This window comes from Prionailurus viverrinus, chromosome B3 (assembly GCF_022837055.1).
Source record: "Prionailurus viverrinus isolate Anna chromosome B3, UM_Priviv_1.0, whole genome shotgun sequence".
Classification (NCBI taxonomy): Eukaryota; Metazoa; Chordata; class Mammalia; order Carnivora; family Felidae; genus Prionailurus; species Prionailurus viverrinus.
Window position 1 is genome coordinate 68,235,851 of NC_062566.1, and position 16,652 is coordinate 68,252,502.

At 38.6% G+C, this 16,652-nt stretch overlaps 2 gene segments (V, D, J or C); both read left to right on the forward strand.

The window, feature by feature from the left end:
• LOC125169083 (T-cell receptor alpha chain C region-like) overlaps nt 1-16,652 on the forward strand; it is a 780,232-nt gene that overhangs the window by 238,852 nt on the left and 524,728 nt on the right.
• LOC125169084 (T cell receptor alpha variable 18-like) lies at nt 1,379-2,621 on the forward strand. The segment is given in 2 exon segments: nt 1,379-1,607; nt 1,745-2,621. Coding segments are annotated over 2 exon segments (600 nt in total).

The window sequence follows — 16,652 nt, forward strand, 5'->3', positions numbered from 1 at the left end:
ACAATCTATAGTATTCTTTTAATCAGCCTCCAGCAACCCTTTAGTTTTGGGCAAATATGATCCTTTACATTCTTTGAATTTGAATTTGATCAATTGTATATTTTGCTTGTATTTTTTTTGTTTGGTGTTGTAATCGTGAGACCTAGGAGCCTAAAACATTTGTATTTAATTTCATTTTGCTTTATATTAAGCCATCCTAATATTAAAAAAATAGTATAAGAGTGGTTCCTTATACGAAGAGCTGTACTTTACTCAACGTTGAGAAATACTGAGAACCTGATTTTCAGGTCTGGGTTCTGACTCTGGAAGAAGCTGATCACACCAGAGGACTGAGTCATATGCCTTCATAGAGACTATACTTCATAGTAAAGTGTATCTACTGAACATATCCACACATTCATTTATTCGTTCGTTCTTCAGATATTTTTTGAGCATCTCCTAATGGCCTGTATAGTTTGAGAAACTGGCTGCTGAGACTAATAAGATTAAGTTCGTGACCTCAGGAGCACCAAGTCTAGTTTGAAGAAAAAAAAACACGCAAATGATTCTAATCTGGTGCAGTATTGACAGTGTAGATATGTGTGCAAGGTATAGTGGGAAAAGAAGGGGGCACTAAGAGTGCCCTAGCAGATCCAGGGGAGTCCTTTCCCAGGGAGATGGTGTGTAAATTGGTTCTTTAAAAAAAAACTTAAAATCCATTTTAAAAAATTCATTTTTGAGGGAGAGAGAGAGACAGAGGGGGAGACACAGAATCTGAAGCAGGCTCCAGGCTCTGAGCTGTCAGCCTGCCACAGGGCTCAAACTCACAGACCGTGAGATCATGACCTGAATCAAAGTCGGATGCTTAACCTACTGAGCTACCCACCCCTCCCTGTGAACTGGTTCTTAAAGAATGAATAGAAGTTACTTACGCAAAGGTAGGAGAGAGAAGGGAGGACATTCTCAGCAGAGAATCCCTTGGTTCGAGGGGAACAGCGGAGGAATATGTCAAACAAACATCCCAAATCATGCTCTTTTATATGCTTTCAGGATACCCTAAACCTAGCTTAATACTCAGCAAGAACAGACATTAGATGCTGGGATTAGGGAGATTTAAGGAGCCATATTGCCCTGTGTCTTAAAGAGGGTGACAGAGGATTACCCACTGTCTCAGCCTCAGGCACCACCTTGAAGTCTACAAAAAGTGTTTGGTGTTTGCTTCCTGGAGGCCTACCCCTCACCCCAGACACCTATTTCCCTTCTATGCCTGCAGCTCAAACTCCATTCCAGGGTAAATACAGCTGTAAAGAAGCCTGCAAGGTCAGAGAGGAACCACAGGGAGGCGCTGCTCCCTTCAGTTAGTCGTTTGACACAAATTCATCACACATTCGTCGTGTGTTTCTGAGCACGTATGTCTTTCTTTAGAGCCTGTGATATGACCTTGCAGGGCCGTTTGGCTTGCTTCACACGGGAGTCAAGATTTCCTAGGCGATTCCACCAAAGGATCAAGAAACTGGAGGAACAACCCTCTCAGCTTTGGGTGTATTCCCAAATGAAACCTTCCACTGCTTCTCCACAGGCCGTGCCGTCTGCTTCCTACTTAGGACTTTCAATCTTGCTGATATTGAGTAAGTAACATTTATTCAAAATTCCTAAGATGTTCTAGTCCTTGATTATAGGATGACTTTTAACCCCTGCCAAAATGGAGACTATCCTTACATTATCAATATAACAAAGTCTTTAACTTTTTTTTTTTTTTTTCCAGGAGGGATCAATGGAGACTCAGTGACCCAGACAGAAGGTTCTGTTACCCTCTTTGAGGGGACACCTTTGACCCTGAATTGCACTTACCAGAGTAGCTACACAGTTTTTGTTTTCTGGTATGTCCAGTACCAAAACGAAGCTCCTCAATTGTTCCTGAAAAGCTTATCAGAAAACCAGAGGGCAGAGCATCACGGTTTTCACGCCAGTCTTGTTAAGAGTGACGGCTCCTTCCACCTGCAGAAACGCTCTGTGAGAATGTCAGACTCCGCTGTGTACTACTGCGTCCTAGGAGGCACAGTGAGATCGCCTGCAGGGGGAGCCGAGCACAAACCCAGAGGGGGGCAGGAGGGCCCTGGATGTGAGCAGCCTGGGAGGGGAGAATGATGATTTCTCTCTAGTTAGAGTCTTGTGCTGGGCGCGGCCCCCAGGGAACAGATACCTGATGCCTCCGCCCTCAGGCACCCCGAGTTTTACTTCGAGCTAGGAATGGAAGGAGGCAATGTAGGTGAAAACTTAGATTATCATTATGCCTATACATAGAATCCTATAGTCAATGGCCTTTTGTGTCTGGTTTCTTTCACACAGCATCACCTTTTCAAGGTGTATCCATGTATCAGTACTTTAGTACTTCTGTGGCTGCGCAATAATCCATTGTATGGATACCCTATATTTTCTTTGTCCATTCATCAGTTGATGGGCATTTTGGTTGTTTCCACTTTTTGTGAAAACACTCATGTACAGGAGCTCTGCTCTTTCAAACTTGAATATATTTTAAGTTAGAGATTTCTGGGTATTTTTTCGTTTTGTTTTTTGCTTTATTTGGGACTAACGTTTCTTTGTGGATATGCAATTGAATAAATATGAGAAAATGCACCTTACAAATAATGACTTATACTAAAGTAAGATATTATTCTAAGCTATATATATATATATTCATTCAAGAAAATTTGGCACCTACTCATATGTGCCAGTCATTTTAATAAGTATTGGGAATATAGTTTAGGTAACAGAGTCTCCTCCTTTAGGATTTTATAACATAGTGCATTAAAATACCACACAAGTCTTAAAATTATGCTTTTTTTTTAACAAATCATTTTATTCATTTATTGAACTGTGTTCCTAAATATTTGTGGTGCTTACAGTTTTGCTTTTTGGGTTTTTGGTGGTGGTGGTGTTGTTGCTGTTGTTGTTTTTTAGGACAAGAGTGACTGGGGGAGAGAGACACAAAGAGAGAGAGAAAGAGAGAGAGAGAGAGAGAGAGAGAGGAATCTTAAGCAGGCTCCACACTTAGTGCAGAGCCTGACATGGGGCTCAATCTCATGACCCTGGGATTATGACCTGAGCCAAAATCAAGAGTCGGTCACTCAGCCAACTGAGCTGCCCAAGCGCCCCTATGGTGCTTATAGTTTTATGGGCACTGGGCTAAGCACTTTAAATTCCCCCCCTCCTAGATACTACCAAATTCTCATTTGACAGATGACGAAATTGAGGTTTAGTGATGTTAAGTGACTTATTCAAGGTTACATAACCAGCTGGGAGCAGAAGTTGGCCAGACCCAAATCTGACGTGTGACCAATATTTTAACTATTTGAACATTCTAGAAATCTGTCTTCTTTTTTTACCAGAATTCAACTGTAATCTTAGATTTCATAATTGTTGATGTTTTCATTTGAAGAAGAACCCAATGCAATATTAAAAGCTGCAGTTTACTCATTTGGCAACCACAGAAGTATATATATATATATATATATATATATATATATATATATCTACATATTGAAGCCAAAAAACCCAGTCACCATCTTTTATGTTCTTGAACCCTGAAGTTGCTCATATGCTCTCTGATTGAATACAGCTCTCATATTTGAAGAGCCACAGCTGAGCCCCAGTGGCTGTTTCAGGAGACATACAGGTACTTGCCATCGAAATGGGGATTATATTTTCCAAATACAAACAAATATTTTTCATATAGCAAATATGTCTACTCACTGAGAGCGCAGGACACAACATTTTTGGTTTTGCTACAGCATATATCTCATTAAAAAAAACTCTTTTCATGTATTTAGTAAATACCAGTATAATGTCAATATGATGTGGAAGTTTTATTTATTATCATGGATTTTTCTAAGCACCTTAATAATAATTTCAAATCAAAGAACTATTGGGGACAAATTTCTCACTATAAAAAAAGCCTCAGCTCTACTTTAGTGTTAGCCGAGTTTGTTTTAGTGCTTCAAGAATTTCTAGGGTTTTCAAGGTAAAGCTACCTGATGAAACTGAGAGTGAGGATAAAAAGATCATGCGGCTGTCTTTGCCTCTCCTGCTGATTTATGAAGAATAATGGCATTAAAAATATTGGTGAACCTGATCTTACCGGCAACACATGTTCTCGTGGACCTATATCTAGAGAGGCAAAACACAAGTCCCAATATTTAAGGCTTCAAAGAATTTCCTGAGTGTGATGAAAAGGGCAAGTGCTAACGGGTACTGCACTCTGCTGGTATTTTTTTAATGGGATTTCTATTGTTTTTGGTAATGCTTTGACTAGAGTTGTACTTTTTAGGGTTTTCCCTATTTCCACCGTAATTAATGTATGTGGTTTGGAAGAGCAGGAGGTATTTCAGAAATATGTGTATTGAGTCACAACGGAAATTCCTATACTTAGGGACTGAGTAGAACTTTCTGGACAGTAGCTCCTATGTCTACTCAGGGGTAGGCAGGGCCACTTTTTCCCCCTACCTAAACAATTTCAGGTATATTTCCTCGCATTTGCTGACACCCAAAGAAGAAATGCTCTAAGACATGAGCAATAGTCACACCAGCCTTCAAACTGATTTGGTTTCAACCTTGAGTGCTACTGGAACGAACAGCCAGAAAACTTCCACATGTCAAGATAAAAGCTAACAAGAAAATGGCATTTTTTTTCCTCTGAGCAAATATGCAGCTAACAGATAAGTTGTGAGGCACTAAATCTCTACAGGTTATGGCGGGGTTTTTTTCCCCTCTTATTTTAAGAGTATGTAAATACCTTTTGATATACATAAAATATGACTGGTGGATGAATTTTCCCTGAGATGAGGTCATTGTTAGCAAACAGGATGCTCTCATCCTGTATCCAGTTAAAATGCAAGCTTTCTTGAGAGTGGGATGAGCTTTCTAATCTGCTCCAAGAAACTAGGAGAAAGTATCACCCACTCCCAAAGCACGAGACACCCTTTTTCTCCTCTGCTCATCAACAGGAATATGGATGCTACTTTGGTCATTGATCCATTGTTGCAATTGCACAGGGCATCTGCTCTGCATCTCTGTGGCTGGCAACCTGGCTATACCTCCTGTGATCATATTTTCTGGAAGGAAAATGTGGAGCACAGCAGGTGAGAAAGAGATCTATTTTGCTCCTGGGAGATGTGGCCTAGGCACCGAGTCATTGCTATTTCATAATTTCTCAGCACGATTATTTAAATGTAGAGTGGTCCTGGAGAATATATAGTCATCATTCTGACCTTACAAGGCCTTGCTCTCCTATCAAACACAATAGATGTAATCCCTCCTCTAAACGTTCCAGTCACTCTTTAACCCTTCCTGGCTCTTGCCACTTGATACTTTGTATTGTGGTCCTGAAAATTCACACCTATAACAACACCAGAAAACAGAATGGGTAAAATGAAGAAGACAGATGACACCAAGTGTCTGTAAGAACGTGGGGCAACGTTCTCAGGTACCACCAGAGGCCATGTAAATTGGTGAACTGAAAACATTTGGCAATAGCTCCTAAAGCTGAGCATATGCATAACCTAAGGTCCAGCAATTATACTTGCAGGTATATACCCCCGCCCAAAATGTGACCCCTGCGCATTCACAAGGAATGTACAAGAGTAAGAACATGTATAGCATCAGTAATTGTAATACCCTAAAGCTAGAAAGCAACCCAAATATCCATCCTCAATTTCAAGGATAAATTCTGATAACAGACTACACAGCAAGAGAATGAATAAACTTGCCATATTCGCTGTATAGAAGGAATCCCACAAATATGACTGAGTGAAATATGGCAGACACAAAAGGAGTTCAAAAATAAATAAGACTAATCTATGAAATCCTAAGTTGAGAGAGAGTAGAGATAGTGGTTATCTTTACGAGTAGATAGACGGGAGATTGAACAAGGGAGATTTCTGGGATGTTGATAATGCTCTATTTCTCAATGAAGGTGCTAGTAATATGGGTGAGTTCACTTTGAGAGAATTCACCAAGTTCTACACTTAATTTTTATATATTTATGTGTATCATACCTTAATAAGGTTTTAAAAATTATACATTATTTACCCCATTAACTGAATTCTGAGAACACAACTCACAATCTATTTTCATATCCCCATTGTCCCTCACACTGTGCCCTCATTTAACAGAGTCTTCATAAATATTTGCTCAATAAAGGACTTAGCTATTTCTGATACATAATTGCAATATTCTCTGCTCCCAGTTCCAGGAATACAACATGCTGCCAGGTGGCCTTGAACGTCCTTCTAGTGCTTGCTTCTCTCTACAACTGCCCCAAGATGAGACCCTCAGCGTCTCACATCTGGTTTTCTGTAACAGCCTTTTAACTAGCCTCCTTACTACCAACGTCTCCTTCCTGGATCCTACTCCATATCCCAGTGAAGAATTTCTTTAAAACAAAACAAAACAAAACAAAACAAAAACAGCATCAATCACATCAATCCACTGTTTAACAACCTTCAGTGACCACCCTTTGTTTATGGTAATAAGGTTAAAGCTCTTTTTGTGGATCTCAATGGCCTCTACAGTTTTCTCAGGAACTTTCTGCTTCAGCAGATTAAGTCTGACTCAAGAATGAAGTTGGGCGGGCATCTGGGTGGCTCAGTCGGTTAAGTGTCCGACTTCGGCTCAGGTCATGATCTCACAGTTTGTGAGTTCGAGCCCCGCATTGGGCTCTGTGCTGACAGCTCAGAGCCTGGAGCCTGCTTCACATTCTGTGTCTACCTCTCTCTCTGCCCCTTCTCTGCTCAGGCTGTGTCTCTCTCTGTCTCAAAATTAAATAAACATTAAAAAAAAAATTTTAAGAATGAAGTTGGGGAGGAATCGCTGTCCTCCTTAAATAGCCCTGCCTACAGCCCGTTGCTCCCATAATCACCTCGACCTGAGTACTTACCGTCATTTCTCCTCCCAATCCTGGAGACCATCTCAGACCATTCCTCCTGAAGAATGTTCTGGTCATTCCAGCCCAGAGTGATCTCTCCCTTTCTGTGAAAAGCCCCGCCACTAATTATTGCCTTTGATAAGTTACCTAACATTTTTTAAAGTATTTCAGTTGTACCACCTAATTTTGCAATGCACTTTCATATGCGTTATCCCATTTGCTCCTCATCATCATGTGAGCAAGCCAAGATACAGAGAGTTAATCTCACTTCATAGATGAAAACCCCAAAGGTTCAGAGAGGTGAGGTGACTTAAACCAGTGCACTTGGCAAAGGGTACAGCCCAGGCTCATCCAAGCTTTCTACACAGAATTAATAATCTGGCTATGAGGAATGGCTATATTACCACCCCCCCCAAAAGATTATACATTTTTAAAATGTGCTTACACTTTGTATCCCTCAAGTACTGGACAAGGTGTTTAGGGCACTCTGCAAAGCTAAGTTATTTTATTTCTACATTGTCCCCACTCAGCTCAAGGACTGATAAAAGCATATTACTTTGGCTCTATGAGATTCCTGTAGTAAAAGCTGAAGAAACACATCACTTCACCTCCAAACTATTTACCTTGGGGAGTAGGGAGAAAAGGGCCCTTCCAAGGCCAGGGCAACCTTAATTTTACCTTCATACCCTAGCCTCAAAATTGAAAAAAAAAAAAAAGACAAAAATAAAAAAAGGTTCAAAGGAAGCCAGCAGAGGCAGTGGCAATGAGCTTCAAGAACCTCCATTTAATTAATCACAGTAAAATAAATTTCAATTTGATCACATTCCAGAGATCATTTCTCAAATAACTCAAATGTCAGGCAAAATGGAGAACTTTTTGATTCTGAAACTCGGTGTATAAGATTTAAGGTATATCAATAAAGAACTTAATTTTATTTATTCCAAGGCTTGATAATACTAAATCTTTCTTGAAGCAAGTCAGAGAACTAATGTGATGAAATGAGAAAGAAGAAAGTTCTAGGCGAATGTCTGGGCACCCAACCCTGAAGGTAAATACTGCCTTCTTCCTTAACATTTTGGACTCCTTCACACTGGGTGTTAGATACCTGAGCAGTGCAGGTTAAACATCTTGATAAACAGGTCTAAGAAAGGGAGAGGGAGATGGAACAGCAAAAATAAATCTAAACACTAGAAATAAGATATTCAAACAGGGTTTATTTGCTCAATGATAAATGCCTCAGCTATCTATTTCCTGTCTGATTCCTAATTCCACCTGCCTGGGCCTGGGCTACAGGGAGTATAGGCAGGAAATGGAATTTGCTCCACTTATCTGATCCTCGCCAACTGAAAGCAATTTGAGATAGAAATCATATCTTGTTTTGGTTTATGTGCTTTTTACAGAGTTTTGCACATCATAGATAACTGTAGATTTCCAGAGTGAATGCTTGAGCTTAGGGATTCCTGAACATGCACAGTAGTTTAAGGGCAGCTAGGTAATATGCTTAGCTGGAGAACCTTGCCAGCCTATCTCTACTCAAGACCCTAATTTTAATAAGAGTTAAAACAAAGTTCATTGCAATAGGTAGGAAAATCTATTCAAGGTGAATTTGTGTCATCAGAAGATGATTCTTGTGTTCAGCTGTTTTGGTCATAGCAAGTGTCATTGTATTGAAGACACTATCCTTTAGAGCCTACATAAGAAAATGTCACAGCTGTCTGTAATAATAATATCCTAACGCTTTAAAATTATAATGTTTTGACTTCTTACTATAACACAATCTTACTTTGCATAAAGTAAACCCAATCTAGACAAATAGAGATATAACAAGCTATGGAAATGACCCTTTTACATCTGTGCTGTTTCACCAGCACAAATAATTACAAAGGAAACTAGACAAACAAGCCAACCGACACGGAACCCTTAGCTGAGATTCCTGAATTCTCTAATAAAACAATACAACAGGAGGCAGCTAAATACCAACATGCCTCTGGAATGAAGAGAACCTGGCTAAGCATGTTAAGCATCTAAATCTGGCTTTCTAGAAGAAAATACTTAGCTGGATTAAAACAATGATGTGACAAGAAATAGAAGGATGGTATTTCAGGAACCAAGTTACATAAATAAGTGTGCCCTCGTAAGGGGTGAGGCTGTTGTCATTCAAGTATGGTCCAGATACCCCTAAGGAGACCATTTCAGGGAGGGGATACAAAGACTTTTGAATTTTATTTGGATTATGTTTCTGTTAGGATCTGATCCTGACTCATTCCCCTCAACCTCCTCACCCAGGGTAAGTTCTCTACTGTGATCTAAAGTTCCTAGTGTTGTGGGATCCTGTGAGCCCTGTCCATCAGCCTGTATCCACTTTGTATGCTTGCATTAAGTACATCGTTTATGGTTGTGTTTCTAGATCTGCCTGTCTTAATCTTCTTAGTCCGTTCTGACAGAGGCAACTTCTCTTTAATCCCCTTCACCAAGTTCAGAACTGAAATTTTAAATGTCATTAACTTAAGCCTCTCCAGTTATATATACCATAAATTATATATATACACTTATATTTATATATAAGTGTTATATATAAATATAACCTGTTTAATATAAAACATATATGTGTATATATTATGTATATATATATATATATGTTGTGTATGCATGTATACATGTGTATGTGTGTGTCTTGTGCTTTAAAAATATTCTCCAAAAATGTTACATATATATATATAGAGAGAGAGAATATACAAGTAGAAATATCATTTAAGCAATAATGAATTATACAATTGTAGGATGCTATTATTCCCATTTGTTAATGAATCTATTTAAGAAATGCTATACAGAGGCAGTTTGCTAGGTTCTGGGGCTATTACAAAGTACACAAGCCTTTTCTTTGGTGAGCTAAGAGTCTTGTGCTTTAAAGATACTCTCCAAAAATTGGGGCACCTGGCTGGTTCTGTTTGTGGAACATGTGACTCTTGATCTCAGGGTCATGAGTTCAAGCCCCCACACTGGGTGTGGAACTCACTTAAAAAAATGTATCTTCCAAATCTGCACAAATCCAAATAAAAAAAAAAGAACGTTATTTTACTATCACATCACTCTCACATTGTTATAAAAAATATGAATTGTATTATGGAATAATAACAATACTTCCTAGTTATTAAACTTTCTAAGCACTAACACATACCAGGCACGTGCCCTTATATTTTTCTGTTATAGTACTGCCTTACGGCAAGTACTACTATTATTCCCATGAAAACTGAGATTTGGAGAGGCCGTTGATGGTTAATATTAGATTAGAAATTTGATCCCTCTGATTTAAAAAAAAGTAAAACTTGTTATTAATGTAAAATACATATGTGAATCTCTGCTTCCAATTAGCTTAAAACAAATAACTGTCAGAAAGTTGAGGATGCAAATAAACCTAAATGAACTCAATTCCAGAAAGTGGCAACTTTCATCACTGTTGAAATAGCGGAAGAAGAAGGAATCTTGGGGCGCCTGGGTGGCGCAGTCGGTTAAGCGTCCGACTTCAGCCAGGTCATGATCTCGCGGTCCGTGGGTTCGAGCCCCGCGTCGGGCTCTGGGCTGATTGCTCAGAGCCTGGAGCCTGTTTCTGATTCTGTGTCTCCCTCTCTCTCTGCCCCTCTCCCGTTCATGCTCTGTCTCTCTCTGTCCCAAAAATAAATAAACGTTGAAAAAAAAATTAAAAAAAAAAAAAAAAGAAGGAATCTTTTATAGAGAGGGACAAGGGGAAATTAATCAAATGTTTAAGGAACCTCTAAGGGCCATGTGGTGGCTGCTAAGACATATCAGAATTCTGAAGAGCCCCAGCTACTGCTAAGTGTACACCCATCCACCAATCCTTCTCCATGGGTCTTCACAGGGTGCATAGGTAACATGCTGAAGCCATGGGAAAAAGCTGAGAGTGGGGAGAAAATCCTCTGAGACGTTTTGGGCTTTTATATAGTATAGATCAAGAGCTCTCTGAAGACTGGAACAGGCAGCAGGGGAGAAAGAATTTGCTCAGGGAGCAAAAAGCCAAGTCCAGGGCTGGGAATCAGTAAGAAGTCCCTAGGGGCACCTGGGTGGCTCAGTCAGTTAAGCATCTGACTTCAGGCCATGACTGAATGCAGCATTGAGCTCTGCACTGTCAGTGCAGCGCCTGCTTAGGATTCTCCCTCTCTCTCCCCTTCTCTTTCTGCCCCTCCCCATCTCAAAATAAGTAAACAAACAAACAAACAAACCAACATAAAGAACTCCCTGGTGACTCAAAAGCAGGCCCCCAGACTATAAAGCAAGAGAGAGACTTCCAATAGGTGAGAAAGTAGGCAGATCTGGTAGGAAAGCATGAAGAGATATCTGGAATTTTTCCAGTGTGCTGATACCAAACCCTTTGATGGAAAGTCCTGAACTTACCCTGAATGAAACTAATGCTGCAACAAATACCAAACCTGAAGCTACAAAAGTTTTCAAACATAAGTTGGATTCTATTTTCTTTAAGACTCTGAACCATAAATCAGATTGATTCAGACTCTACCCCTACCACACATACACCTTAACAGCAGGAAGAAGAAGGGCATGAATTTGGGGGGAGAAATTTTATTTATTTCAGTTTCTATTTCTAGTTTATATAAATCACCTGGAATATAATAAAATATTATGAGATACCCAAAGAAGCAGCAAATAAACATATAAACAAACAATAATGTGACCCATGGTCAAAAAGATAACAGTTAATAGAAGCAGACACAAAAAGACGACCCAGGTGTTGGAATTGTCAGACATGTACTACAAAATACTATGGTAAAAATGCCAAAGGACTTAACAGAAAATGTAAACAATATGCATGCCGAGATGTAGAAGTTTAGGAGAGATTAGGGAACTTATATATATAATGTATTATATAATTAAGTTATATATATATATATACTTATATATAACTTGTATATATATAAATTATATATATAATTTTATAAAAATTATATATAAAATTATATTAAATTTTTAATATATATAAGTTACATATATAACTTATATATATAACATATATATAAGTTATATATATATATATATATATATATATATATATATATGTAAAGGAAGTGATAAAAATAAGCCAAAGAGAAACCTGGTGATAATAGAGGAAAAGCTCAGTGAAGCTGAAGGCAGGTCAACTTCAATAAAAGGTAAAATGGTAAGAATAAACAAACAGAACAAGTTTTTGAGATCTGAGGGACAATAGCAAATGGTCTAACATATTAATGATTGAAAATTCCCATAAGGAAGGGGAAAAATGGATATATATATATATATATATATATATATATATGGTGTATATACACACACACACACATGCACATATATTTATATATACACACAAAAAGAGATAATGGCTGAGAACTTTCACATTTGAAGAAAATTCTTAATGGACAGATTAAACAAGTTCAGAGAATCCCAAGGATGATAAACACAAAGGAGGCCCCATCTAGGCACGTCACAGTCAAAATTCTGAAAAAAAAAAAAAAATTAAATAAAGATCAGCTTTTAAAAAGTGGTCCAAGGAAAGGGCTCCTGGGTGGCTTAGTCAGTTAAGTATCCAACTCTAGATTTTGGTTCGGGTTACAATCTCAGAGTTTGTAAGTTCAAGCCCTACATCAGTCTCCACACTGGCAGTGTGGAGCCTGCTTGGGATTCTTCCTCTCTCCCTCTCTCTGCCCCTCCCCAGATTGCTCTCTCTCTCTCTCTCTAAGTAAATACATAAACTTAATTTAAAAAATTTTAAAAAGCAGTCAAAGGAAAAAGATAGCCACACTACATGCACGCAGGAATAAAAATACAAATGATAACTGACTTACTACCAAAAACAGTAGTAAGAAGAAGACAATAAAACACTTTCAAAATACTGAAAGAACAAAAATATGACCACCTAGAATTCCATCACTTGCCAAAATACCCTTAAATAAAAGCAATATAAATATATTTTCTTTAAAAATTTTTTTGTAATATTTATTTACTTTTTTTGAGAGAGGAAGAGAGGCAAAGCACGAGTGGGTAAGGGGCAGAGAGAGAGGGAGACACAGAATCCGAAGCAGGTTCCAGGCTCTGAGCTGTCGGCACAGAGCCCAATGCGGGGCTTGAGTTCACAAACCATAAGATCATGACCTGAGCTTAAGTCGGACACTTAACTGACTGACCCGCCCAGGTGCCCCTAAATATATTTTCAAAGAGACAAAATCAAAGATTATTTGTCTCCACCTGACTTGCAGTACAAGAGATGCTGAAAGTCTTCATGCTATCAGGAAATAATATCACATGGAAACTCAGATTCACAAAAAGACACAAAGAATACCAGAAAGGGTAGATGCCTGAGTGGACATTTTTAAGTTTTGTTAGTAATTTTAATAACTTCACTTACTTTAAAAAGCCACTGTTTCTTTAAGGCAACATAAAAACAATGTGTTGTGGTATTACAGCATATCCAGATGCAATAAAAAACATTTTCTTCATAAAGGGAAATAATATTATTTGAAATCAAGCTAGGATAAATTAAGATGCTTAATTTAATTTCAGATGCTACTACTAAAAATAGCCCAAAACAGTAGAGAATATCTTTGAGACCTCAGAGTAGGAAGAGAGTTCTTGACATGGTACAAAATATACTAACCATAAAAGAAAATTAATAAATAGGACATGAGCAACATTTAACATTTCTACTCAACAAAAAACAATTTTAAGAAAACCAATAAGCAATCTTGGGGCACCTGGGTGGTTCACCTGGTTAACTGTCCAACTTTGGCTCAGGTCATGAACTCACATTTCCTGAGTTCGAGCCCGGAGCCTGCTTCAGATTCTGTATCTCCCTCTTTCTCTGCCCCTCCCTTGCTCACGCTCTGTCTCTCTCAAAAATAAATAAACATTAAAAAAAGAAAGAAAGAAAATCAATAAGCAATCTAAAGTCTAGGCAGAAGTATGCTAGAAAGGAATATTTGGAAAAGGATTGTTTCCAGAAAATATAAAGAACTCTCATAAGCCAACAATAGAAAGATAAAACAATAATAAAATACTTAAATAGGATGACTAATAAGTATATAAAATACACTCAACACTATTAATCATTAGGGAGATGCTAATTAAATTCACATTCAGATGTCATTCACCTCCACTAGAAGGCCTACCAACAAATCAGGTAACAACCTCAAATATCGGCAAATACATGGAGCAACTGGACCTTCCGTGCCCTGCTGGTAAAAAGGAAACTGGTGCCATCACTTTGGGAAACTGCTGTGGCCTACCAAGTCCATGAATAGGTATTTACCGAAGAGAAATGAAAATACAGACCCACAAATGACACACAAACATGTTTGTAGCAGGTGTACTCATATTTACCACAAACTGGAAACGACCCAAAATGTCCACAAACGGGAGAGTATGTAAATAATTAATGGTATATAAGGAATATCACTCTGCAATCAAAAGGAACGAAGCACCTACCAATATGTACAATAATAGGATGGATCTCTAAAATCTCTGGTAACTGCCAGAAGCCAGACCCTTCCTGCCAAATGCAGTATGACTCCATTAGCATGAAATTCAAGAACAGAAAAAACTAAGCTTAGTTAAAAGTAGAAAGCGGTTCCTTCTGGGGACGAAGATTTGACTGGAGAGGGTCACAAGGGGACTCCTGGGGTTAGGTAAATGTTCTTGATTTTGTTTGGGTGGTGATTACACAAGTACATAAAATACTTAAGCTCACTGAAATGAACATATAGGGACCATGCATTGTATTGCAGATAAATTATACTTCAATAAAAAGGAACCAAAATAAATAAAATAACTTACAGGTAGAGAATGTGGACCTGAATAATTACAGAGCTAGATGAACTGCCACATATTGGAGCCAGCACCCACGTTGAAAAGCAGGACATTACCCCTGTGCCAGGCCACTCTTGTCCCTGCTTCCTGTGTCTACCACCCCCAGTAATCACTATGCTGACATCAGCTCACAGAATAGTTTTCTCTGCTTTTGTACTGTATGTAAACGGAATCATTTAGCATGTACTTTCGTAGCTGGTTTCTTTTAGACAATCTTACCTTTGCGAGATTTATTTGTATAATTATGTGTAGCTGTGTGGACCTTGATTCTGAGAGCTGCATGGTATTCCATTTTGTTTAATCATTTCTTTTGTGTATATTTAGCCTCTCAGCATATTAATGTCCCGCTAGTCTTTGTTGCTTCCTGGTCTCGAGTGGTTGTCAGAAGGGTTGGAATTGGGCTGTGATCACAGCAGACTACAGCTCTTCCGTAGCAATTAAAAAGTATAAATAAATTTCTGCAACACCTACAGAAAGCTGGACGAATTAATTTTCTCTGTATATTTTATTTTATTGTGGTTCACTTTTTTATTGAGGTATCATTTTTTCTACAAGGAAATGCAAGATCTTACATGTTCTGTTCAGTGTGTCTTGAAATTATCCTTCACCTCAGAAGTCCCTCGTGCCTCTTTCCAGTCAAATCCCGCCTCTTAGAGACAACATTTTTCTGATAGTGGAACCATCCTGGACTTCTAAAAAATTCTGTTTTCTCATTATATAACATGGACGTTAGATGCCAGTAAATTGATATATTCACTTAGGGATGAGAAAATAAAGAGGCAATTAAAAGCTGCAGTCAACTGAATCACAGTCATAAATCAGCACATTGATGCCAAGCAAATCAGACACCAACTTCCGTGTTGCTAAGTCATGAAGCTATTGAGGGACTGAGTCCAGTGAGAGCCTCTGAGCCACAGCTGCTGCAACAGAGAGAAGTGATATTTGCAATTTTTGAAAGGCTACACTTTTGATATAAGAAAATAAGAATGCATGACCTGGTGAATTTGACCTTATTATGACTTGAGGGGGCAATATTCAAAAGCAAGATTTTTCTTTTTTTTTCTTTTAAAAAAATATTTATTTTTGAGAGAGAGAGAGAGGGAGGGAGGGAGGGAGAGAGAGAACAAGTGGGAGAGGGGCAGAAAGAGGGAGACAGAATCTGAAGCAGGCTCCAGGCTCTGAGCTGTCACCACCAACCCTGAGATCATGACCTGAGCCGAAGTCAAGACCGTGACCTTAGCTGAAATCAGATGCTTAACCGATTGAGCCACCCAGGCACCTCCAAAGCAAGAGTTTTCTAACAGACTTCCTATTGATTGCTATTAGGCATGTGCAGTTAGCCAAATTTTGTCAATCAGGAAACTTGCTGTGGTAGCATTAAACAGACAAAGAGCTTTATCCAATGGAAAATTCCTCAGAAACCAATGCCTTGCAGTGTAAGAAGAAAAGTTATGATGACTGAGAATGAATAGTTTTATCTTCTTGTCCAGAAGAAAAATCTGTGAGTATATTTCACTGTAGATTTTGGCTGGGGACAAAAAGAAGCATACACTGCGCAAAAAGATGGATGACTATGTGCTCTCAGAAGTCACCATAATCATAATAAATTGTATTTCTTTTCAGATTTACCAGTCCACCATAGATGCATTGGCTGAATATGGCAAATGGTTCTACCATCAGTGTCCTACAATTCAGCTTAATTCCTATACATATCATTGTTGTGAATTAAATTAGAAAAAGACTTAATAGGCAAGTTAGACTTTCCCACCTTGTCAACAAAGCCACAGCTCAACACAAGCAAACTGATAGCAAACTACATTTCCTGTTCTGGCACGGTAGCATCTTACAGCTTAGTCACTGTGTGTGTGTGTGTGTGTGTGTGTGT